The sequence below is a fragment of the Ooceraea biroi genome, chromosome 1 (genome assembly GCF_003672135.1).
Source record: "Ooceraea biroi isolate clonal line C1 chromosome 1, Obir_v5.4, whole genome shotgun sequence".
Classification (NCBI taxonomy): Eukaryota; Metazoa; Arthropoda; class Insecta; order Hymenoptera; family Formicidae; genus Ooceraea; species Ooceraea biroi.
Genome location: NC_039506.1, coordinates 12,978,251 through 13,004,896, shown reverse-complemented (window position 1 = coordinate 13,004,896; position 26,646 = coordinate 12,978,251). Strand labels below are relative to the sequence as shown.

General features: G+C 32.5%; 2 protein-coding genes across 4 annotated transcripts; one reads left to right on the top strand and one right to left on the bottom strand.

The window, feature by feature from the left end:
* The first annotated feature begins 555 nt into the window (after nt 1–555).
* LOC105284852 (WD repeat, SAM and U-box domain-containing protein 1) lies at nt 556–18,894 on the top strand. Of its 3 annotated transcripts, none has more exons than XM_020033424.2 (18): nt 564–806; nt 5,542–5,679; nt 6,291–6,462; nt 8,922–9,067; nt 9,390–9,616; nt 9,734–9,972; nt 10,053–10,143; nt 10,452–10,561; nt 11,776–11,918; nt 11,978–12,170; nt 12,240–12,385; nt 12,549–12,772; nt 13,155–13,426; nt 13,508–13,598; nt 14,968–15,062; nt 15,145–15,306; nt 15,376–15,520; nt 15,688–18,894. In XM_020033424.2, the coding sequence occupies exons 2-18, from the start codon at nt 5,573–5,575 to the stop codon at nt 15,846–15,848; spliced, it is 2,724 nt and encodes a 907-aa protein (XP_019888983.1). In that variant the 5' UTR covers nt 564–806; nt 5,542–5,572; the 3' UTR covers nt 15,849–18,894. The 3 variants fall into 3 exon arrangements, with proteins under 3 accessions (XP_011346960.1, XP_019888983.1, XP_011346959.1); XM_011348657.3 differs by having other exon boundaries at nt 566–806; nt 12,561–12,772; XM_011348658.3 differs by lacking the exons at nt 14,968–15,062; nt 15,145–15,306; nt 15,376–15,520; nt 15,688–18,894 and adding an exon at nt 13,880–14,108 and having other exon boundaries at nt 556–806.
* Nucleotides 18,895–20,249: 1,355 nt separating this feature from the next.
* LOC105284849 (thiamine transporter 1) lies at nt 20,250–24,861 on the bottom strand. Its single transcript, XM_011348652.3, is given in 8 exon segments — nt 20,250–20,703; nt 20,787–20,922; nt 21,237–21,429; nt 21,613–21,765; nt 21,768–22,025; nt 22,671–23,055; nt 23,179–23,348; nt 24,511–24,861. Coding segments are annotated over 7 exon segments (1,371 nt in total). The 5' UTR covers nt 23,302–23,348; nt 24,511–24,861; the 3' UTR covers nt 20,250–20,580.
* Nucleotides 24,862–26,646: the final 1,785 nt, after the last annotated feature.

Here is a 26,646-nt window from a genome sequence, read left to right as displayed (position 1 = left end):
CACTTTCTATCGTTTTTTGGGACCTTAGATCTGATTCATACGGGACTAGAGAGCCTCTGAGGAAGTGAGAGTGGCGAATTATTAAAAAGTGAGACATGCACCGCAATATACAGCCAGGTTTTGACCAAAACAATCTTTATTTTCCGCGTATCAAAAACATTTTTAAAATGATAAGCACGGTTCTATTCTTTAATATCTAACAGATAAAAAAAAATAGAAAGTTAGGAAAAACGAAAAAATCTTGTGCTACAGTTATTATGTTTATTATCTTTTTTGTCGCGTACAATAAACTTAAATAAATAGTCTAGCGGAATAATAGCACATGAAAAAAAACAAATAACATTTATATAATAGAATGAAAAATTTGCAGAACCTACGCGATCGAGCCAGTAACACACGAAACGCACGATTACGAGAGAATATCAACTGATTCAGCCGCTACGCAAAAGGAAATTACATGTATTTGCAACATCGTATTTTGCAGCGGACGCCGTTGTATCGTTCACGTTACGCCTGTGTAATATCGATCTGGTCGGCGGGTGGACATGCGTTCGGCGTTTTTAACTTCATTGCGACGGCAGGTGCCTTTGCTGCGAGGTACCCTGCTTGAGCTGCTGTCTCGTCGCGGCAGGAATGACGCTATGTTGATCGCGATAAATAATGTGGACACACACTGCTTTGCGACGCGTAATTCGAATCATTACGGACGCGACCCTCGTGCAGCTCATGCATGTTCGTTGATGGAACAACGAGATGCTGCCGCGGAAATCATCCGTTAGTGTCTGGAACATGTGCCTTCGCTACGAGTGAGTACTACGACGGGAAAAAAAATAAATTAGCAATTATTGTTCGTAAAGTAAAATACGAAGAATTTGCAAAATTATCAGAAGCGGAAGCTCTAGACATTGTTCCACACGTATGCAAATGTCGAGGGAAGAAAAATTAATTCGACGGTCATTTATATTTATTATAGCTAGATTTATGTTATATTGTTATATTACCATTTTTCAAACGCGTGTGTACGTGCGTGTATATTTATAAAGTGAAAGTGATACGCTTGGAAAAATACTGTGATTTACGTTTTCGCTTAATTAAGTCTTTTGATTTACGTTGATCAATAATTTAATGAGAAGTTCATTGGCTTGATAACGGATGAAATAACGGCGGCGTCCCACGCGAATCGTAATGCATGAATAAATTAATTGTTGTTACATCACTATTTCTGCACATGACAAATCAACCAGAAATATTAATATACTTTAGGTTCGTTTAGTTTTTTTCTTTAGTATCTTTTTGGATATGAAAATTGATAAATACATAAATTTCTTAATTAAGCAGATACTAATCATTATGTTAGAATTAGAAACATCTATCAGAGTTTCCTAAAGTTCATTTTATACGTTTTGTTATTACTGTTTTACATCTTACCGTTTATAACACATATAAATCTTTTTTATATACAAATTAGTTATTCCGTGTGTTGTGGATTTAAATATTCGCTTGTAACGTATATTTGTCCTGTTCCTGAAATGTTTTTAATGATATGAGTTACAACATATATTTAATATATTTAAATTGATAAAAATATATTATATCTGTTATTATTTGCAACTTAATATTATTGATATTGATGTGGAATTTAAAAATGGGTTTAAAAATACCGGATAGATAATGCAACGATACGAGTGTTTTGTTTAGTATTTTACAATTTTCTTAAAAATAAATATAATAAAATATTCTTTTTTAATTATTAATTAAGTATTTTAAACAGATAACATTTTATCTATGCATCTATTTTAGCATATAGAACTGCGCATGCAAGCGAGCAATAAGATATTTATTTCTCGCATGATATTGCAGCTCTTATCTAGATGCATGCGGTCAACAGAAAATGCGCTTCACAGATAGCGATAGCGAGTTTTTTTATCTGTGATCACTGAACGTGATCATATATGTAATAATGTAACAATGCGCTCTTTCGCCTAGATAAAGTACGGATAAATACAATCGATAGCTTTTACGTACACGTCAGCGGCGTAACTTCTACGCGTCTTCTTCAAGTTCGTTTCCTTTCGTCTTTACATCGTAAGAAATTGTCGCTTCGTTGCCTGTGCAATAGAGTTTAAAGTCTCGAAAAGTTTGAAAAACAAAACAGTGTGTGTATAGAAAATAATTGCAAAAAAAAGAGAAAGAGATTATGATTTGCTCTGAGGGTAGCACTTACTTCTTTGTTCCTGTTTTGGGAATGCAATATTTCTTCCTTCGTTATTTTGGCCACAAAATATTTTTGTTTTAAACATGATTATTATAGAACAGGCGGCAGAATTTATGTATATTATGTATTTTACATGCGTAATATATTTTCTATGTAAAATAACGAATATACTAAAATATTCTAATTTATATCTAAATCCAATGCGTGTGTATGTGAGTGCGCATTATTTAGAGAAATTTGTGTGAAATATTGAAACTTTTGCGTAATTAAGTAAACTGAAATCTTTGAAAATTATTTATTTCTACTTCTATGACATTTACAATACATAGCATAGAAAATGCAACGTTAAAATATTTATAAGAGGATAGCATTTAATCTATTTTATTGATAATACTAATATTGTTTTTTATTCTGCTTTATTGATATAAAAATGGACGAAGAGATTATCAATGTAGTGAGATTATCAAGATTTTGTTGCTCAAGTCTCATTTTGCAAAGTAACTTTTTTATAATTTTATAGAAGAGATTTTAATATTTCCTAAACTAAATTAGGTATATATGAAAATTAAGAAACACAGCATGTGACGTTTTATTGAGTAATAATGTAATAATAATATTATATAATAAAATAATAAAGTAGTACTTTATAATAATAAAATTGTAATATATTGAAATCTTCTCGATGTGTGACGTCAAATTTTAATAATCATGCTCTATCTTTTACAGTAGAACTTTAGTAGATATGCAATTTCTAGATAAAGGTGAAATAAAATATACTATAAGTCTCGATAAGTTAATGACAGCAGTTATAATATAATAATGAAATTAATGTACATCACATATCGATTGTGACAAATGCCCTTAACGGCATACGTAGTGGTCAATGCCAAGGCTGGTTGACTTTGAGGAACTTTAGAAATCGTTAGCTTACGTATGCCCACCTGTAGAACAGTCAGTCGAATCGACTACATGTTTTATTAAAAGACGCGTGCACATGTCGTAAGAGCTTGAAAGGGGAAGGTTAAAGGTTTTCACCCCCGCGTGTGCCTTGTTATCTTCACGATACGTTATATTCACGCTACGTGACAGTTACGAACGTAATATACCTTTCTGACGAAACAGATGTATCAATCTTAAAAAGAGATACATATTATGACAACTTGTCATTGACAAGTCGTATTACAAAATAAGAACTATTTTAACTACAGATTTATTCTCTATACAAAATTATTCTAACAATATACTAATAGATTAAAAATAATCATTATACTATGCTGAGATATATCCATGTTAAAAAAGTAAAGTTTATATATTACGCAGAAATTATTATAATTAGTAATTTACTTAAATATATACTTTTTACTACTAATTTTTTATATTTCTTTTTCAATTTTATTCGATATTATAATTTAATTTTGTTCGATATTATAACGATAGTCAAATTAAAATGGTCATTTACAGTGCTAACAAATGCTAATATACTATTATAGAAGAAATACTCTTATGTAATAAAAATATTATTAATATTATTTTATTCGAAAAGTTTGTATTTTTTACAACAAAATTTTACGTTAAGTATTTTTAACATGATTTATTTTAATCAATAATGTAATTGCTCTTTTATGCAATAATTAGTTATTTATTATTATCAAAGTTTATAAATAGCATTTCTATAAATGATATTATTAAAATAAGAAAGCTAGAGGATATATTATAACAAGTAAACATAAAAACGTAAATTGTTCAACGAAATGTACACTTTGATGTGAAGATTATTCGCGATAGCAAGTAAAGACAACAGTTAAAGAGATCAGGTATTTGATTGTGCACGAAGCGCATGCTCATGACGTAAGCAAAGTACAAAGAAAAAGACTTATTATATTTACGTTGATAGTTCGTATTGTCACATATTATACATTTACAAAGGTTTACCGTAGTGAATAAATATGCAAAAACAATTAAAATAAGAATTTGTTGTTATTTGAATATGTAATAGTGCATATATGTTTTGTATTATATAATTTTATACAAAAATTTAAAAAAGAAAAAGAAAGAAGAAAAAGGAAACAGACAGAATTAGGAAAATAATTAATGCGTAAAATTAATTACTATTATGGCAATTAAACTTCTTTTATTAAATGTTCTTTTTTAATTAGCATAAATTATTGGTATTCTTTTTTACAAAAAAATAGATTCAAATAATTTGCAGCAAGTATATTTGTCCTTTTTCAGGTTTTTTTTACGTTGATCTTTTATGGATGTATGCCATTAAGGGCATCTGTCACAACCGATCTGTGATGTACAGTACATTAATTTCATAATTGCTTTCATTAACTGCTATCATTGCGCACTTGACTTAATAAACTTATCTTATCGAGGCTTACATATTTTATCTAATTAGGCAACAATTACAACGAATTATAGTATGCCATATCTTTAAGATATATTCACTTCCTAGAGAGATATACATATATATTTCCTCTACCCAGCAAACATTTTGGTTGTGGGATGTTGCCAAATGAGAAACAAATGTCAGCGGAACCATAATGCCAAAGCCAGAGCCTACTGTGTCCTCAGTTGGTCTCCAATGTGAACCAAATCTGACGAACATATTCCACAGTCAAATTGACGACAACATTAGAGCAGATTTGACAATAGAACGGTGAAAATGTTGCATAGTGACGGAAGTGTGCTAACAGAATTGCAACAAAGTATGTTTTCCATTTGCGACCTTCCGGCAAACATAATTTGTTGCCATATTTGCAATTGCAGAAAATGTTATAGGGGTACATTTGTCACGCACAACGATGATGTTATTAAGATGATAAGGCATGATGTTTAATTGTTGTAAATTGTCATCAAAATAAAAAGAAAATGTATTTTTTTAAAGTTGATATATGCGTTTTCCAACGTAATATTCTAACATTCAAACATATCTAGTGCATTGTAAGTTTGTAACATTTGTATTTGTCTCCTTTATTTAGTGTTTTTAATGACGAATATATATTACAACCCATATTATTAAAAACACTAAAAACAGGACATATGTTACAACCAATTATTATTAAGAAATTTATATGTCGAACGTGACCTCACATAGTAATCAATGAATAATCCTACTGTCTATAACTGGATATCGATTTATCATTCGTCGTTTTTTAATAGCATATTTATGAAAAGACGAAATAAGAGAGGATAAGCTACCTTTTTTGTTGAAAAATTAAGGCTTGTCCTCGTAATAAGCGCTCTTTCGTGAAGCGTTTGTGATTGGCACTACTTTAAGAAGTGACATGCAATCCATTAATATTATACATACGTCTTTACAGCTAAGAACCCCGTTAATCTGCAAAAGAAAACATGACTGCCATCGGCGACGTACAAGCCTTACAGACCCTCACGGTTTATACTAGCGACGTCAACAGCGTCGATTTTGCCGGTGATTGTGTGCTAGTAACGGGATCCGGGTGAGTGCTAATCATTCATATTGCTGCAGTGCATGAGGGTAATCATTCGAGGTATTTGATGGAGTCTGACTGTACTTAATCATCTCCTAACGGATATTAATTTTTATTAAAATGAGAAGTCAATAAATTTTGTTATATTTATTTATAAACTTTGAAATAATTTATTTAATTAATTATTAAATTATTGAATTAAAATATATTGATTTTAATTTTTTAATTTTTAAATTTGACTTTTTAAATATTTTTTCTTGTGTTTGCGCAAAATAATAATTATTAAATTTGACTTGAATATAAAAATTTAAATATTAAGTTATGTAATAATTAAAATATTAATTTCTAAATATTTAATTTCCTCTTTTGTTTTTTTTATGTTATTGTATATACACAATAATAATTCACATTTTACTTATTTATTTGCAAAACAATGTATTTATTATTTTATTTAAAAAAGGATGTGTTGATCTGAAAATGTATATCTGCGTATTATGTGGGATTTATAAAATCTTTATTAAATCTTCCTCTTCCGATCATACAATACAATAAAATTTTATTAGATATATAGAAAAAAACTTAATATGATATTATATATTAAATCCTTTTTTAACATGCAGAGACAAACGTGTCCGAGTCTGGGAATGGCAGCCCGGCATCGGTTATGTCGAAGCATACTTTTCGCCTTTGATAGGGCATAAGTATGGCGTAACTTCTGTTAAGGTCAGTCCTCAATCCACCATGCTGGCCACCTCCAGCATAGACGGTACCACGCTGCTCTGGAACTTGCGTGTAAGTTTATTATATAAATAAGGATTATTACGATAAAATGACAATTTTATTATACATGAAAAATATGTGACACGATTATGAAATTATTTCGCTCCATGATCTCTTAGATTGATAATATAGTCTACATGTAGTAAATATTTTATTACGCCCAGAAAAATCAAAAACAGCACTGCAATAAGTTATAATCTTATAGATATAATAATATAAGTTTACTTAAATATAAAATCTTTAAGGGGGTATGTCACCTTGACAGGTTCAAAAAATGGAAAATTGTTTTGCTTTATTTTAATGTTTGAAGTGTTTGAAATGTTAGGCCAAAAGGAATTTTCAAGATACGAAGTATTTAAAGTTACAGCACTTTGAAGAGTCGCGCGTCCACGCAGGTAGAAAGCCGCGTAGCGGAAGAGACCGGGACCTGTTTCTCGTCGCCCGAATGAATTCTTTTATGCTTTATGGCTTGAAATCAATATGAAAATTGTATTATCATCAAAGATCCCTTTATGGCCCAGGAATAGCTGACTAAAGATAAATTTAAAAAAAAATTAGTTTATTTAACCATAACTTCATTTGAAACTTTAAACGCGTTTTTCTCGAAATCACATTTTTGACCTTGCCACCAGCAGAACTTTGGCGCTATTCATTCGATTGACTTGAACTTTTGAGGAATCATAGACAACAATATTCTCTTTCGCGTATCATAGCCGATTTTTGATATGTTTATTTATAACAATTTTATGAAAGTTTAAAGTCAATTTTTATATTAATATAGAAAAAACTAATGCAAATTTTCAAAGTACCGCCATTTTTGTTAAAAACAAAATTTTTAAAAACGGCTACTATACGCTAAAGACAATCTATTTTTAAACAAAATTCACAAAACCGGATCTATTTTTTACGTTTCATGTCCATTTGGTGCTGGTGGCAAGCAGACCGTGCAACGTGCTGCACGCTCAGCAATCGTAATAAATAGCTCATTATTATTATTATATTAGGGGTGTGATTTAGTTTTGAGGTTTTTTTTTGCTCAAAAACGCATGTATTTAAATATGATAATGAATGAATACCTTAATCAAAATATTTTCCTTCGTTTTCTATAACTTTTTCCCATCTTTCTGGCAAGAGATGGATTCCACGACGATAAAATGACTCTTCTTTTGAGTTGATCCATTCGTCGACGAATTTTCGCACTTCTTCGAAATTATGAAAGTGTGTATCCTCTAAAGCGTGTTGCATCGACCGAAACAAATAATAATCGCATGGAGCAATGTCCGGAGAATACGCGGGGTGCGGTAAGACTTCCCATTCAAGCTCTAATAGTGTTTCTTTCACTGATAACGCAACGTGAGGTCGAGCGTTGTCATGAAGAAGAATCACTTTCCGTCGTTTACTCGCAATTGGTGGTCGTTTTTGGTCCAATGCTTGCTTCAACTTGTACAATTGGTGTCGATAACGATCAGCCGTGACAGTCTCATGCGGATTTAACAGCTCATAGTACACTATCCCACCAAATACAGAGCATTACTTTTGAACCGTGAATATTGCGTCTCGGAGTGGATGTTGGTGGTTCGCCTGAATCCACCCATGATTTTCCGCGTTTCGGATTATCAAAATAGATCCACTTTTCATCCCCAGTAACAATCCGAGACAAAAGACTCTTCTTTTTTTGCCTGGCGATCAACGAAATGCAACTGTTCAACCGGTTCGCAATGGCACTTTCCGATAATTGATGTGGAACCCATTTCCCTTCTTTCTGAATTTTTTCCATTTCATGTAAATGTTTGGTAACTGTTGTACGATCAACATTTAATGCTCTGGTAAGTTCTGAAGTGGATTGTGTTGGATTTTCGTCCAATAATGCTTGCAAATCTGCATTTTCAAGCTTTCTTAGTTGTCCCGAGCGTTCTTTGTCCTTCACATCAGTATCACCACTTTTAAAGCGTCTAAACCAGTATTCACACGTCTTAATTGATGGGGCAGAATCACCATAAGTTTCCACAAGAATTCTATAACCGTCAGCCGCAGTTTTCTTTTGATTAAAAAACAAAAGCAACGCATGTCGAAAATGCTCTTTCGGAAGTTTCATTTTTACGATGATATAAACACGACTGTTATTGTATCTATTGCTATAATGCTACTAAATGTCATGGATAATGTCAACACTGTAAGAAAGAACAGTTATCGGAAACAGCTATTGGAACAAACTGACACTACAGCCATCTGTTGCAAAACCCTCAAAACTAAATCACACTCCTAATATTTGTATCAGAGTGACGTGTTTAATAAAAGTTTAAAACATACTTATTAACTCCCCCAAAAACAGTTATTTGATTCTATTGATTAGTCTCAGAGAAATATCACTTCGAATTTGACTCATTTTTTGAGGCTGTCAAGGTGGCGTACCCCCTTAATTAGTAATAACAAACAAACTTATAAACGTATAAATTTGTTATTTCTTGAAGACGGGAACGAAGATACATACTATGGTACAAACGAGTGGCGAAGCAGTGAGAGTTTGTAGATTCTCGCCGGATTCCACGCTACTCGCGACCGCTGGGGATAACGGGCAAGTCTGTATCTGGGATTTGGTTCACCGCAATCTAATCAGGCAAGATCATATTGCGGCATATATTTCTCTTTAAAAGTAATGTCAAATAAATTTTATGTAAACTATATATAAAGATATCAATAAGCAACAGTGTATAAAATTATATAATACTTTTTTAAAATATTTCTTAGTATTTTAGTTATACAAGGTGGACCCAAAAACGTTAATAAGTATAATAAAGAATAAAAGCTATGAATTCTTTAAGAAAATAATTCTTTAATTAATAATAATTAAACTACTTTTAATATTAATGACGAAGAGTTTTACACATTAATTAGTTCTTGCTACGAAGATGTGACAAACGTAACTTTGGTCTTCTCAGGTGTTTTCAGAAACATGAGGGTGCCGTGCAGAGCGTTTCCTTTTCTCCAGATTCCAACTGGCTGATCACCTCGTGCACGTTGGGTGTCCTAAAACTGTTTTCCACTGCCGAATTGATTGACACTTGTGCGCCTAGCAATCAAGACATCACCGAACTCGCCTCGATCGACGACGCTCATGACATGGGAGTGGTTTGCTGTGACTTCTCGACTTTCCAAGAAGTCACGTGTATGTATACGAACGTCATGAATATTACGAAAACATTTGTTTATAAACATTGCATTTATTGGTTGCGATACGATAATTATAATAACAACTTGTTAAATAATGCAATTATTATTTTAGGTAACGAACCATACACAAAAGTTTATCAGCTAGTGACGTGCGGCAACGATCATGACGTGAAGCTGTGGGAAGTCACAGTGAGCCAGAACAAGTGCGAGGCTCAACCCTCCGTCGCCACCGTGCAACTTTGCCGAGTGATGGAGAAGCACAGCAGTGCCTTAACTTGCGTTCGTTTCAGCAGTAACGGATTGTACATTGCCAGCAGCGGCCTCGATAAAACAGCAGTGATTTGGGAGACGGTAAAAATCTGATAGATCATTTCCTTACATTTCGAGTTTTCTTGGTCCAATCTTTTCATTAACTTTCAATCGAATTTCAGAGCTCGGGAAAGGTCATGACGATCATTTCTGGTCACAATAGATACATTGCTTGCTGCGCTTTCTCGCGCGACGGAAGTTTATTAGCGACAGGTAATGCTTATTATAATTATATGACGCGCAAATTAATTCGATGCTTCTTTATGGAGAAATTGAGCCTTTATTTATTCTCGTTTTTCAAGAGGAAATTCGTCAGCTGTCCAATAGGAGAAAAGTATTAGAAAATAATGGCGAATATTTCGAAGATTGACATGTTTATTATTATTTTGTAAATAAAGGTCTTCCTTCAAAACATTTATTGAAAAAAAGCACCGAATTAATTTGCGCATCTAATAAGTGTTATCTGAAAAGATTCATGATTTATCTCTCTGAGACGACTAATTCCTAATATAATTTCGCAGGCTCTAATGATAAATCGGTAATCGTGTGGGATCTAACGGGAAATCTATCCATCGATTCCGAGCTTTCGCGAAACGTCGGGACGAGATGGTTCGTGAATGATTCTGAAAAGGTGAGCAGATTGCAATTGAATGCTGTACAAATCATTTCATTAATTATTATCAAGAAATCATTAAAGATTCCGTATTTTACGTACATATGTATGTTCGAGTCCGTATGTATGTGTATTAAATTTTGTATTAACATATAAAAATTTTATGTTATATAAATATTTTATAAATATATAAAATAAAACAATTTATTTAGATATATAAAAAAAATTATATAATTATTTTATACATACCCAGTAAGCAAAATGTTCGCAGCCTGCCTGCAGGCTGGCAACAGATTCGATCAGAAACCACACCAGAACCATAGTCATCTGTGTCCGCATTAAGCTTTTGTTTTGGCGGCAGAGACTGTAGAACAGAACCTGACAACAGATTGTCGACAGAGTCTGTATAAAACATATCTGCACAACAGCGCCGCGCAGATCCTGCTCGGTTTCTGCCGTCAATCTGCTGACAGATATGAGCAGGCTCTGCTCGGTTTCTGCCGACTATCTGCTGTCTAGTTATGTGAGCAGATATTGTTGTATTTGCTGCTAACATACTGACATCATTTGTTATATCAGTTCCTGTATGCAGTCTGCAGTCTTTCTGCCTTCAAAATTTGTAGCGGGTATTTGACGAAAATCTGTTCTAACAGACTTGGCTATCTGGGTATTTATATAAAAGATCGAACAAATACGCATGACTAAAAATATACGGAGTGTCCCAAATATAACGTATAGTAGCATCTGTTAATATCATATTCCATAAATTATCTGAAGAGGAAAATGCCAATATCGGAATGTAGAGGCTATAATAATTTTCAAATGAAAAACGTTTAAAGTTGACATTTTTAAAAAATTATATCATCTAAAGTTTGCACGCTCAAATACGACATATATCGCACAGAAGTGAAAATAACATCGAATAAATGATGTTCTTCTTGGGAGAAATATATTAAAGTCAAATTTGAGATATGTGAGGATACTTTTATTATATCTTATATTTGTACGATGAGTTACTGTGTTTGAGCTTGCAAACTTTATATGATGCAATCAGTTAACTTTAAAGATTTTTTATTTAAGCACTATTATAATTTCGACGTTTGGTATTAAGATTTTCCCGAAAAGATGGACTATTCTCAAGGATACGCTGTTAACAGTTGATGTATTAAGTTTGGGGCACCCTATGCATTGTATATATTTATTTATTTATTTACATTTATTTTATATTTTAGGGTACTATGCATGAGCAGGATGTGATGAGGAATGCTGAGACATATGCTAACGAGGTGAGGCTGATTCAGAGATTGGAGGAACACAATGGAGCGGTGAACAGTGTTGCCTTTCATGGAAATAATCTCTTATCTTCGGCATCGGGGTTAGTTTTTCAGAATCACAAAACTGGTGGTGCAAGCATATAATCTCTTTTATTTTTAGTGATAAGTTAGTGCGCATATGGAGCGTAGAAACGGAGGAGGAAGAGGGAGAAGAAGTGATTAAAATACAGGAAAAGCCGTTCAGTCCGCTTGACGCTCACACTTATAGCGTCAACTATGTAGAATTTAGTCCATGTGGTTCAATGCTTGCCTCCTGTTCCCTCGACGGAACTACTCTGGTTTGGGATACCGAGGTAACTATTGCTTCATTACGAGAGATATTATAAACTATTATTATTATTTTACCTTCTCTTCCTTGACAGACCGGAAGCCAAGCGAAGTCCTCTTTTGTCAATTCCGGGACAGGTATTCGTGTGTGTCGGTGGTCACCTGAGGGCACCAAAATTGCCACTGCTGGTGACGATGAGAAGACAACATTGTGGGATTTGGAGACCATGGATCAATTACAGTATGTACAAATGGCACCAAGTAGACAGAAATAGAAAATAGAAAAGGAGCGGGAAAGAAAGAGAAAACGAGAAAATATCGTTGTATTTTAAAAATTTGGTGTTAGCTTTGCGATATTATTTTAAAATTACATTCCTAAGTAGGTGGTTAATTATAATCATTAGGCACTATTGCAGTGTTTTTGAGGGACATGCTGACGCGATATCTGCTATCGCGTTCACGCATGATTCTCGATACTTGGTGACCGCATGCAACGAGGGCACTTGGCGTTTATTCGATACCTTGGACGAAAAAAATGGCAGCGAGGCGTTAATGGTGTGCGATGCGAGCCACGATCTAGGTGTCCAAGGATGTGATTTCAGTCCCACTGCAGGCTCCGTAATGTACAGTGCGTGTGGAAAAAGTCTTTTTAATTATCCCTGTTTATTACCATAATCGTGAATTTCAATCTTGTTAAAGTTATGACGCGCTATAAAGTTATAGAAAATCTCGTAGAAAATAATTAATTTAATATTATAAAATATTTAATATTATAAAATATTTAATATTATAAAATAAAAATTTAATATTATATAAAGACGACTCGCTCTGTAAAAGAATATATTATAATTATTAATTTATTATATTATAATATATATAATAATTTATTAATTAGAAAAATTGACATAAATGAGAGGATTAGTTAAAGCTTCACGTAACATAAATTACTATTATTTCTCAAATACTATTAAATGATACAAAAATATGCAATAAATATTAACTGCTTGCAGCAAGGAACTCGGATATGAATGTCGACGAGCAAGTTTACTTATTGGCAACATGTGGCAACGATTCGCTTGTTAAATTGTGGCACGTGATTATCTCGAATGAGCCGCTACCTGATCCAGACAGCTTCGGCTCGAGTGAGACAGGGACGCGTTACAAGGAGAAGAGAGCTTTGGCTGGACATGGTGGAAACGTAATGTGTGTCCGTTTCTCACCTGTGCATGGAGAAATTTTGGGTAGCGTCGCGACAGACAGGACGGCTCGCATATGGAGCGTGGTAAGTATTTGACAAGTGCGCCCAATGAGATACGGAAGAAAGAGTAATAGCATATTCATGATAATCGTGATATCCTTGCAGTTTTCCGGAAGCTGTCTCTATGTTATGGAAGATCACGAAAGTCTCGTCACGTGTTGCGCATTTTCTGAGGACACGTCTCTTTTCGCTACAGGTGCCATTATTTTTTCATCATAATTTTGCTTAGTTTGCACGATATTATAAATTTACGCATGCAGATTTACCGTCAACCTATGCATTTCTCATTTACTTTTTGTTTTGCTTGTTGATTTCGTAAAATTTTATTTAATTTTTAATTCCATCTTACTTCAATTATATTATTTTACAGTTGTGCATTCTCTAATCTTGCCAAAATAATAGCGCACATTAAATGCAACTAATTAATGTAAATTTTTCCTCTAATAATTAAAATTGCTAATATTACTACATTCCCAGATAGTAAAACCTGCGTGAACAAATTCTAAGCAGTGTCTGCAGTAAATTTTTGGTGTCAGAAAGGCAACAGATTTCATACAGAAGTTGCTCTTTCAGATGATGTTATCAAACTGTTGTCAGAAATGCAACAGAGTCTGCTGACGGACAATGTGAGCAGATTGGCAGCAAAAACCGAGCAGAATCTGCAAATCTGGCTTGAAGTCAGATTGTCGACAGAAACTGAGCAAGATCTGCGCGCGCGGACTCTAACGGCAGATTGGCAGCAGAAACCGAACAAGATCTGCAGCTTTTGACACTATTCAAATTTACACGGCTAGGAATATGCGTTTTCGCTTCGCACTGCTATGCGGTGCACACATCGAGTTCTTACTCGATATTAAAATTTAGTCTGACAATTATATAAGTTAATATACGCGCCTTGGCATGATAATATTAATTTTTATGAGAATTTTGCACTTGCGGTTCCCATGGACAACGTCCATGTAGTTCACGCACGCCGCACGCAATCTGAAGTTCGAAAGCAAAATTCGGACTTCAAATTAGAATAAATTAACAATAAGAGAGATTATGCAACAAACTGTCAAAAAGACACATCAAGCTAAATGTACTTTAATTTAACCATATTTCTTGCATTTTGTTTACTGGATACATATTTCATTTTTATTATTGTGTATTTCTTTTCAATTTTGCATTTCTTTCCCATTGAAAATGAAGAAAAATAGCAATTTATATAGCAGTATAGATTAAGGGTCATTTTAACAGCTGATTATGTACAGAGTCTGCTCAATTTCTGCTGTCAAACTGCTCTCAAGTTACGTGCGCAGGCTCTGCTCTTAATCTGCTGACAATCTGCTACCAGGTTAAATGTACAGACTCTGCGCGATTTCTGCTGCCAATCTGCTCACATTATCTGTATTAGCAAGCTTTGTCGGCAGATCCCGAGCCAGCTTAATGTGGACACAGATGGCTATGGTTTTGATCTGGGATTTTGATCGAATCTGCTACCAATCTGCACGCATGTTATCAATTACTGGGTTTATTTATTAGTCAAGATTGCAAAGATTTTTTACCGTAAAATTTTTATCTAGGCGCTTTAGACAAGACCGTTCTAGTTTGGAAGGTGCCCCAGCAATTGGTATCACAAAGTAATCTGATGGACAGCTTGAGGAACAAAAAGAAGAGGGTTTGTCACGTTTTCAGAATTCGAATACTCGAAGTGCATAGATTGAATGATATATTCGATAATAAATAATTTTATTATTCAGGTGACGGATTGGAAAGTACATGACACTCTGAAGTGGTTAAACGATATCGAATTGTCTAGATTGTCTAGGAAAGTACTTTCTCTAGGATTGACTGGACGACATTTGTTGTCCATATCAGAAAATGAATTAATATCTAGACTGGAGATCGAAGGCGATGAAGAGGTGCGTCATGTAATATTGCAGATCATTTTATTTAGTACATTATATGAAACTATCTTGAAATTTTTCTAGGCGGTAGAGATACTGAAGAAGCAATTGTACTGGCTGAAGCGCGAAGATTGCAATGTTACGGAGAACATCGATGAATCTGAGATTCCACATGAATTCCTGTGTCCTATAACGCATGAAATAATGAAGGAACCAGTGCAATGTTCAGGTAAAATATTATAAAGTGTTTTTAGTACAAAGGTATTTGGAGGTATATTAAGGGGAAGTCCTGAAGTCGTTTTATACCGATATTTATATATATCTTTATCTACGTTACATACGTTAAATGTATGTGACTATTTCCAAAATAAAAATCTATTGAATTTTTGTGTCTAGATGGATTTACCTACGAAAGAGCGGCTATAAATGAGTGGTTCTTGTGCGGGAAATACACTAGTCCGATGACGAACGAGTCGTTGCATGATACTTCCTTCTCTCCGAATCTCACTCTCAGAAACGCTATACTCACTCTACTTCACGGGGAAAGGCCACAATAGTAATCGCATTTTATCCACTATACCGCAATATGGAAGGAAGGAAGAAAAAGCAGAGAGTATATCACACACGCACGTGTCGGCAATTCACGATACACGCGATAATCGAATTTATTATCTCTTAAGTTAAATTAAAGAATCAGGATAATTTTTCAGGGCGTTTTTAACGCAATGACATTCGTTCTCGTTGTCGAAGAATAAAAAAGAATTCAAACGTCGATCGGTATTCGTGGACCAATTAAATGTATATAAGAGTATAAAACGAGACTTAAAATTAACGATGGTACAATTATATTTCATCGTTGTTGAAAAATGCCGTCTAAAGAGCTGAGAAAAATAACGATTTCTAATTTTTCTCAAAATTGCGAAACATGACACATTTCGCGATTGAAATTGAAATTAATTCTGAATTTGTGTAGTCATCGAAAATATGTCTGCGAAAAAAATATATACGATCGGATAAGCTCGTTATTATTAAAATTGAAAGTGCCACAATGTTGCTGAGACGTGGCACGTATTTAAGAGTGGCCAATGTCGAGAATGTCCATGAAAGAAGATTGTCAAAAGATTTCCGAACGTCCGACGGTGTGACGCGTGTATTATACTCGTTACGATCCAGATACCTGATGCAAAGCAACAAGTACAAGTCCACGAGAATTTATGGACAATCCTCGAGATAACGAATAGTGGAAGCGCGCTGGTCTAAATATCCAATATTAACTGAGTAGTCGAGTATATACACGTATATGTAGATAAATATATCGAATATATACGGGATTTTATATTGGTTCTAGGTAATAATAAACGGAAGTTTTAGAAATATTCGGGAATGAACGCGCTACGTTATTCTCGACGAAAGTGATGCCTTTGTCACCCTCTTGCAATATTGGCTATTCGAAATTTTCCATAAGATAGCTGGGATTTTTCTTATCGAAGATGAGAGACGCAGAATTTACGAGTTTACGTAATATAAAATATATCCTCGATATATCCTGTTTTAAGCAGAGAGACAGAACTGATTTCGAATATACAATTACATTAAAAGGGTAGATTTTACACGAGAAAATAAGAAAATTCACGATTAAATAAGGATTATTTAACGTCTAATTGATTAAAAAGAGATAATTACCGTAAACTATAGATCTTTCAGATATTAAATGGCTCTAAGACCATTTTTACTATTAGCTGCAAAGTTGTAAATTTTTATCTCACTATATCGAGATTTTTAAGCGTGAAAACGGTACAACGGTAAAACTGATAACCAAGTTTTCAATTTGGTAAATAATATACGAATATTTGTGCATTATAAATACATATTAAAATGAATGAATATGCTACTCGGTAGTATAGAAATATCTGTGCCTAACTTAATTAACAGCGGGATATTATCATATTTCTCGAAATATTCAACAAGTATCTCGATTTTATAGTATATGGCATTAGCGCGTTTATTTTTGGAATTTGAAATACTTGGAAAGTTACTTGAAAATACATTGATATATAGAGCGTGTGAGTAATAATATATTAATTTCGCAAACAGGTTTTAATATTTTTTATTTATTTATTTGTTGCACCAACATGTAACAAATACGTAGTCCTTCTTTTAAATCAATTAGTAAATCAATTGTTACCAGCAACAAGCACAGAGAGTCGTTTGTTCGTCAATTTTCGTAAATACTGCGGGTGTATTTTATTACGCACTTCGCGGTCAGCGATATGTATAATGTAGATAGTCGTAATCGATCATGGAGACGATGTAACGTTTCTTTTTGTAATCACACAGTATTAATTAACTCTTATACTAGTCTTAAGCATTATGGAGTTACAGAAAATTGTATATACATATAAAACTATATTAAGGGGGGAAATCCATGTAAATGGACGAAAAATGGTTATTTTAAATAATTTTTTGTTAATACAAGGACATAGAATAAACTTTTACAACTTTTAGTAGTTTCTTTACACTTTAAATAAGCGAAAAACATTGGTAAAGTGAAAAATAATTTCAAAATGGCGGATTTAAAAAGCGATGTTTTAGCAAATCGAGGTGCCAAACAGCCCGCACTCTAGCATCGGCTGTAATCATCTGAAATCAAAAAACCAAAGAACGTTTTGTTAATTAAGGATGTAGTTTGTCGGTGAACCTAAAAATAAAGTAAAAATCGCAATATTAAAAAAACGGTGCAATTTAAAAAAAAGAAGTCGAATTTTACAAGATTTTTTTGTCTTTTTATTTAAAACAATTGTTTAATTTAATTATTTTATCAAAGTTTTAGGTTCACCGACAAACTACATCCTTAATTAACAAAACGCTCTTTGGTTTTTTGATTTCAGATGATTACAGCCGATGCTAGAGTGCGGGCCGTTTGGCACCTCGATTTGCTAAAACATCGCTTTTTAAATCCGCCATTTTGAAATTATTTTTTACTTTACCAATGTTTTTCGCTTATTTAAAGTATAAAGAAATTCTACTAAAAGTTTTAAAAGTTTATTCTATGTCCTTGTATTAACAAAAAATTATTAAAAATAACCATTTTTCGTCCATTTACATGGATTTCCTCCCTTAAAGACCGTACGTACGCTTATACGTAGGTGCAGTCTCGGAGGAACATATAAAGCGCGAGTAATTTCTCTTTCCGAAAAGAAATTGAGAGCGCGAAGATTTTCTTTGGAGCCGCCGAAATTGTTTCGATAATTAGCGTTTACGTACAGGTTTTTACGTGATTTTTATGAGCTCTTCAATCACCCATTAACGAACACGGTATTTTTAACAGTGCGTTTTCAGATTATCACTCAAATTTGAAGTCTGTATTTCTGTGATATAATTGAAAAATTGTTTGGAATTGTTACTGCGTGACGAGGAAGGTACGGAAATGTAGGGAGCGGCATGATAACGTTGATTGAAAATAGTGCAATTTAAAATTGTGCTATCGCGGAGAAAAGTCCGATTGCGCGCAATCGAGCTTGAGCATTGAGTGATTTCGCAGTTATAAACGTGATCTTTCTATATAGCTATGTACGAATAATAAAACTGATATTATAACAATAATAACAGTAGTGATACAGACGTATTATTTTTTATACTAGACACTCTTAACGTATGCATCTACATTTCTTGTTATATTTCTTTTCTTTCAGATCTTAATAAATATGTATCAAAGTTTTCTTCTACATATATGTGTATATATATATATATACACATATATGTACACACACACACACACACACACACACACAAAATATATGTAGAACATAAATAATGAGTTATACTTAAATGATTAAATTCAAAAAATGCGTCTAACAAAATAATATAATAATAATACGATATTTAAATATGAAAAATACTTTTAAGCATTTTAGATGCATGCGGTAAAATTGATAACATCATAATGTATCTAATATAATTCTAGTTTTATATATACAGGGTGTCCCGGGTTTTAACCGACAAACGGCGGGAGCATATTCTACTAGTGGAAATAAGAAAAAATTCTTATATCGAGTTTGCTTAGAAATACTTTATTACAAAGTTATAAACCAATATTGAAAAAAAATATGAGATAAGTAACAACGGATTTTTTCACATAAATAAAAATTATGTTTCTTTGTCTGGTAGTATGTGGATTATTATGAGCCCATACATGGCTATTATGAGAATTGAATATGCCTCGTCTTGTAAAGGTCGCTTCATCTGTCCATAATATCATTGATGAGAAAAGATTGTCCCTTTCTACTGCATTCACATACCAGTTACAAAATTCGACTCGTTTCTGATAATCGATTGGAAGTCATTCTTGTACAGGTGTGTAATGATATGCGAATCTGTCATCAGCACGCAATGTTCTCCAAATAGTGTTTCGTGATATCTGCAGTTGAGCTGAAGCACGTCGAACACTTTGTGTAGGAGTATTATCAAAAAGATTTAAGATTCTTTCCGAGCGTCCTCGGTGTCTTAGAGCTGAACGAACATCATCATATTCATTTATAGGTCGAAATGAACCCAAATTACGTAATTGCAAATGGGTATTACTAAACACAGAACTATCTGGTACTCTCCTGTTAGGAAATTTACGTTGATACTCTCGTACGGCAGCTCGTGCATTTCCGTCACAGAATCCGTACACGAAATGAATATCAGTGTATTCCTCATTTGAAAACACTTTTGGCATTCTGATAGTAATTGCTAGTTCACACGACGATTGAAATCTAACAGCTACTGTTGTGAAAGTAACAATCATACTGAATCGTTTCAACATAGTGAACATTAATACATGTGAATACACATAACATAAACATCTTCGACCTTCCAAATTCTACACTATGTTCCGTTGTTATTTATCTCATATTTCTTTTCAATATTGGTTTATAACTTTGTAATAAAGCATTTCTAAGCAAATTCGATATAAGAATTTTTTCTTATTTCCACTAGTAGAATATGCTCCCGCAGTTTGTTGGTTAAAACCTGGGACACCCTGTATAAATAATCCACCATAATCAAAGAGTCTCTTAAAACAATATTAACTATTCCATCGCAAAACATCATATCTCTTGTCTAATTTTTACCAATTCCAATACGAGATACGTTAAAGAAAATTGTAACTTATCGAGTCAACACACTAGAAGATAAATCTTTTTAATTTATCATCAATGATTTCTAGTCAGCGATTTCGATTCAGTGGAATTTCTTTTAAAACTAATAAAAGTTCATTCAGTCTATTCTATTAACACACATTGGAGATTAAACAGTACGTCTGATACGCTCTTCTTCAGTGGTGCTTCGACGATGTTGCACGATGTTAATTGTACTCAGCACGGTGTATATCACACCTAAGACTAGAAAGTAGCCACCATAGATATAGAACTAAAAAACAAAAAATCGCGTTATCAGCTATCGCTGATCTTTGGTGTAATTTTGATATGTAATGATTAGCGCACGATTCTCACTTGTGTCCTGATATCAAGCTTGAGCGTAGTGACGACTATGAGCGTTAGAAAGCTCTGCATCAATAATGCAAGAAATATATTCACTCCGAATATCAAGCCGTGACTATCTTCAGATATGCACTTGGCAACCTCGAAACTGCGAACGAACGAAAGTAAAATATTTATTATGCTTTTTTTCTTATGTTTTCTCATAATAATTGTAAGTCAAATAAATAAATTAAAGAAAAAACGTTTATCCTACACGAAATATATTTTATAATATATATTATATAAATTTATTTTAAGAAATTCTATTTAAACACCTCTTCTCTCCTTCTCTCTCTATTTAAATTTTATTAAAACTTGCTCCGTTTAAGAAATATATTCTCTTCTTAAAATTTGCTTAACTTAAATTTTAATTCAGACTCTAATTACGTTAATTGCATTAAATTAATCGCTCGGAAAACTGACCTTGCAACAGTCACCATAGTGTGATAAATTACGCCGAATATAATATAGCCGGCATATAAAAACCAAATGTTGTAACTATAAGAAGAGGCCAACAATATAGCGGCTTCTAGGAATGCGAAGGCAGAACATGTTATGTCCCCCAATGCAACCCAGTTTAATCGTATCTTTCCTACGGAAAACACGGATATCGAACCTAATGGAAAACAAATATAAAAAAATCACTATCTTTATATTTTAAAAGATAATTGTAATCATGTTATACAATTCATCCTGCCTTACATTAATACAAATAATCAATTATTTAAAATTGATTGCTTTAATTTTGTGAAGTTTACACACAATGTTTCTCTCCTAAAAGATAAAACTTTTTCTTTACTTATGATCGTATAGAGGAAGTCCACGGCACCATTGTAGATTCTGTCGTCCGGCTTCACTGCCGTTTGCCAAAGTAATTGCGAGTACATGGTGATTAACAGATAACCGCAAGTAGACAAGGCCCACCAGGCTGACCATTTAATCACATGATAGTGTAAGCCTGCACAAAGTGTTTCCATAATAGCGCGTATGCACTTTTGATTTTGTAAAGTAACGAGTTGTGTTTCTTCCTGTTCTTGCACGATATTTTTGATTCCTCAGGATTGTTTGATTGTTGTGACTGAATGGCCTCTTCTCTTTCCTTCTGCGTACTTCTAATCGAATTCTCATCATCAGAATCGCTAACACGATGAAAATAGATGGATTGACCCACGGAATGCAAAAAGAGTGACCAAACTGTTGCAATAGCCATAGCTACAAAAATAAATATTTTATACATATGTATAGATAAATTATATATTAATTAACGTTAATTATTTATTAAATAAAAATATTAAGTAAGAGAGATTAGAGCCTCATCGATTTCAATGACCTTGACATATATTATCAAGGATGTGACTAAACTTCTATTCTAAAGAGTTTTAGCCGTTACTTGTTGTTTATTACAAAGTTATAAACAATTAAAGACAGTGAGGTTATTCCTAATCTTTACACAGTTACCATATATTAATTGAATTATATAATAAGTATGTATATATCATTAATATAATCGGCAATATAACATTAATATTATTATATTATATGTTAGGTGTACAAATTAATTCGGTGCTTTTCTTTGAAAAATTGAGCCTATATATTACAAAAAAATTAACATGTCAATCTTGGAAATAAATTCGCCATCATTTTCTAATACTTTTTCATCTAATTGGCAGTTAAATGAATGAATCTCCTCTCAAAAAAAGAAAATAAATAAAGGCTCAATTTCTTCAAGAAAACCACACTGAATTAATTTGCGCACATAATATATTATTATAATACACGTATATATTATTATAATATTGTTAAGGCATTTAATTCAAGCGTATTTAATATTTTTCTTAAGTTTGCTTATTTACGTACCTGAAAGAGTCAAATAATTGAGCTGATGATAATTTAATAAATCGAAGGATGCTGTTGACTGAGCTATGATGCCTGACATGCTACGACCAAATAAAGACGCCGCTTTGGTATGGCTTGTCACCTCCTGATAGTGTTTTTTATCTACTTTGGCATATATATAAGTATAATAAGCCACTTCCGCGGACAGGAACAAGCCGAACAAAAATTTCGCAATTTGTAAAACAATCACAATCTTCCCCAGTATTATCAGGAGAAAAGTGGCAAAGCCGGAGAGGCCACAGAGTATGATGATAGGTTTGTATCGGACGAAATCCGTGATCAAGAACATTAGTACTAATGATAATAAATAGCTGTATGTAGCCACAGAATAAATATAATGATTTACCTGTAAAAAATTGTATTACCTGTAAACATTTACCTGTAATATGATTTTAATGGCGCATTTAATTATGTCAGTCAAAGTGTTTCAAATTGATGTTAATCAATATGTTATTTATTTTGAACCAACTTCGTCAGCTGTAAAATTTTTCCAAGGTCCCGTTAAGTAATCCGTTATGAATGACTCAGATGGATGAAAATCCTTAAAACATCCAAACATGCACAAAATGCACGAAATCTTAATCCAATGCATGTTGCAAATATTTTACTATCCTTTATTCAACTGATTACACTTCACATCTGCAATTAAATTTAAGAATTTTCAGCATATTTGTAGAGGAAGAAAACAGCATTAATTTATTTAATGTAGAATCAATATTATATGCAAATCATATAGTTTAATTAAACTTTTATCTAATATATATTATTATAAAGATAAAACCTATATAACATAACACTATTAATATAAATGTATGTATAGTATTATAATTTAATTATTTACTAATTTATTTATTATTTATTAATTATTTAATAATATTAGAGTGTTAGAAAGGAGGGTTCAGAATTTATAATTTAGCAAACATAGGTAAATAAAGATTACAAAATCAATCCTTTAAAAGTTACAAATAGTTTTCTGATTTAATGACGCAAATTATTTGTATGCTTTCATTGATTGATGCGCGGAATAAACGAACGAGTATCTTACCATACTATTATATTATGTTAATATATTACAACAACAAATTATAATAATATTGTAATTATAATACAATAATTATATCACATATTAATGTAATAATAACTAATGTTAATATTATTATTATTATAATTATAATATTTCCAAAAAGTAATTCACATGTTCTTCTCCCGTGCGTGAAGTCGTGCGTGGGAGCACACAAATCACTCTTGCGTTAGCAAAACCATAAAACTTATAAGTATAAAAGGATTGAGATTGATTTTTATAAGTAATATTTCTTAAATATAACTTGTAAAATATTTACTAAGCACTTTCTACTCACAATGCAAATATAGTCAGTATAATAATGTCAATATAATGAGCACTATCTACCCTAGAGGTTCTAAATTCTTTTTTGACACCTTATATAATTCAATTGTTTAATACATTTTAATCCTTTATATGTAACTGTTTTAATTATTTTCTATAGTTTCTTTCAATTTTTATGTAACAAATGTAAGACATAAAAAAATACATCTCGTATAAACTGATATACTATATATATATATATATATATATATATATATATATATATATATATATAATATATTATTATTAGTACATATACATATAATTAAAAAAACAAGATAATATTTAGTTTTTAAAATTACATTTAGTTTCTATTTGAATAATTCTTTGTTTAATTGTTTTAAGTAGTCTGTGTATTAAATAATTTTTATTATTTAATTTAATAAATTATTTAATAAAAAGGAGATACACGTATACCTGATAATTCTGTTTAGCTGTTCCATATGAAATGTGGACAATATCCTTTGCGAGCGATCTCTTAAAGACGATGTTGACACCAGCTATACTTATATATACTGCATCAGCCAAACTCTTGCAGCAAAGGCATTCTTGCAATACCTACACGCACTGCACTGCACTGTAAACAATTACGCTTGCATGCATTCTTATCAGCTCTTATCAAAACATGATTGTGCCATCTATTGGTATTGAAAATATTCTCTTAGAGGAATTTTCTTCCTCTGTACCATGCATAAATGATTTTACCTTTATTTTATTATATATTCATATTCATATTTATGCCCATACAGCACAAGATCGTTCTATGATCATTCATAGAATAATATCGGAGAATGTTTAGAATATTCTCATATAATGCTTCAGAGTTTCTGTGAACCTTCCATGGAACATTTGAAGTAGACAAAAACTCACATTCTCTGAATGTTCTATAAATATTCTGTAGCATATTCTATGAACATTTTGCGTATGTTTATGGACTGTTTCTATAAGATATTCTACACTCTAAATAATAAGTGTTTGAAATTTCAAACACTTTCGTTGTCGCCGTTTTCAAGATGTTTATTAATGTTTGACATTTCAAACATTTATAAGTGTTGGGTTTGTGGTTGGTGTTTAATTATATTACACGTGTAAGGTGTTTGATTTTCTACTTAATTGAAATTTTCTGCAAATCAAATGTTTATATGTTTTAAGTCCAACGAATTTGTTGACGCGTAGTGGATGAATTGGTTCCTAGAGCGAGAGATTACTGCATCTTAGGCCGGTATTCATAGTCGGATCTTATATTTAAGACCGTCTTAAATTTATCTGCAGATTTTGTATAAATCATTTCATTGGCTACGGAGTATCTGAAGATAAACTTAAGACGGTCTTAAATATAAGATCCGACTATGAATACCGGCCTTAGTCCGACCATCAGATTATCAGATACTCCCAGTGTATCGCGATTTAATAAATACCTTGTTAGGCAACTCTTGCTCGCGAGAAACTGCGCCGCGAGCGCCATCTGGTTTGTTGAAATTTTGTAAGAATTCAGTACTTAAGTTTGTAAGTGTTTGTCTCATAAGTGTGTAAATAGAAAATATTTGAAATATAAATTTGTTTGACTTTCTAATAATCAAACACAAATTGTGTTTTATTTTGTTCCCGTTTAAAAATCAAACGTATATATCTGTTTAATTTGACTCATATTTGATTTTAGCAAAACAATTTTAATATACAGGGTGTCCACAAAGTCAGTTACCACCCCTTATATCTCGGAAACAAAGCATTGTAGAGAAAAATGTTTCAGACAAAAGTTTTATGGCTTGAAGGGGGAAAGATGATGATATTGTCAATTTATTTTTAAATGACGCCATTGTAGAGATTTCATCATGACGGCCATTTTTTAAATGGAAGTTGATTTTTCTCTCTAAGTAAAAGTTGTAGCTGACAATGAGACGAATACAAGGGTTTTTTGTCTTTTGCAATTCGACCATTTTTCAATGAGTTACAGCGTTCCAAAGTATAATATTTCATAATTTAAGTTAAGCTGAAACGATTCAAAATTGAAAATTTTCGTTTTTTAAGGTCTTTCCATAAAAAAATTCAGATTTGAAAATTTTCATATCTCGAACGTTCTTTTAGGATTTTCCAACTAGGAGTAATGAATTTTTGAAAATTGCTCTTTTCCGAAGTTTGACCTCAAATAACTTCCAAATGGATAAACGTATCAACCTCTGCTTTGCGGCAAAAATTTTCTTTTCTATGTCCTTTCAAACGATGTAATACTTTATGGGGGGTCCCATTAAAAATTTTTAAGTTGGGGTCCCCCCAAGCCCCCCTTGAAGGCGGCAACCGATCCAACATTCTTAAAAGAGTAGCCCCTCGAAACGATCGAATACGTGTTTCACGATTTTTCGTAATTTTAAACCGTTTCAGCTTAACTTAAATTATAAAATACTAGCTGGCGCTTGTTCCTCCAACTCGACCACTGAGACATGTGGTGATACTTCTCACAGTAAACAGTAAACACCTTACTATTCGATCCGAGGTGTAGTAACAATTGATATAGAGAAATTATATTCTTAACTTCGCCAGTAAATTATTATTAAC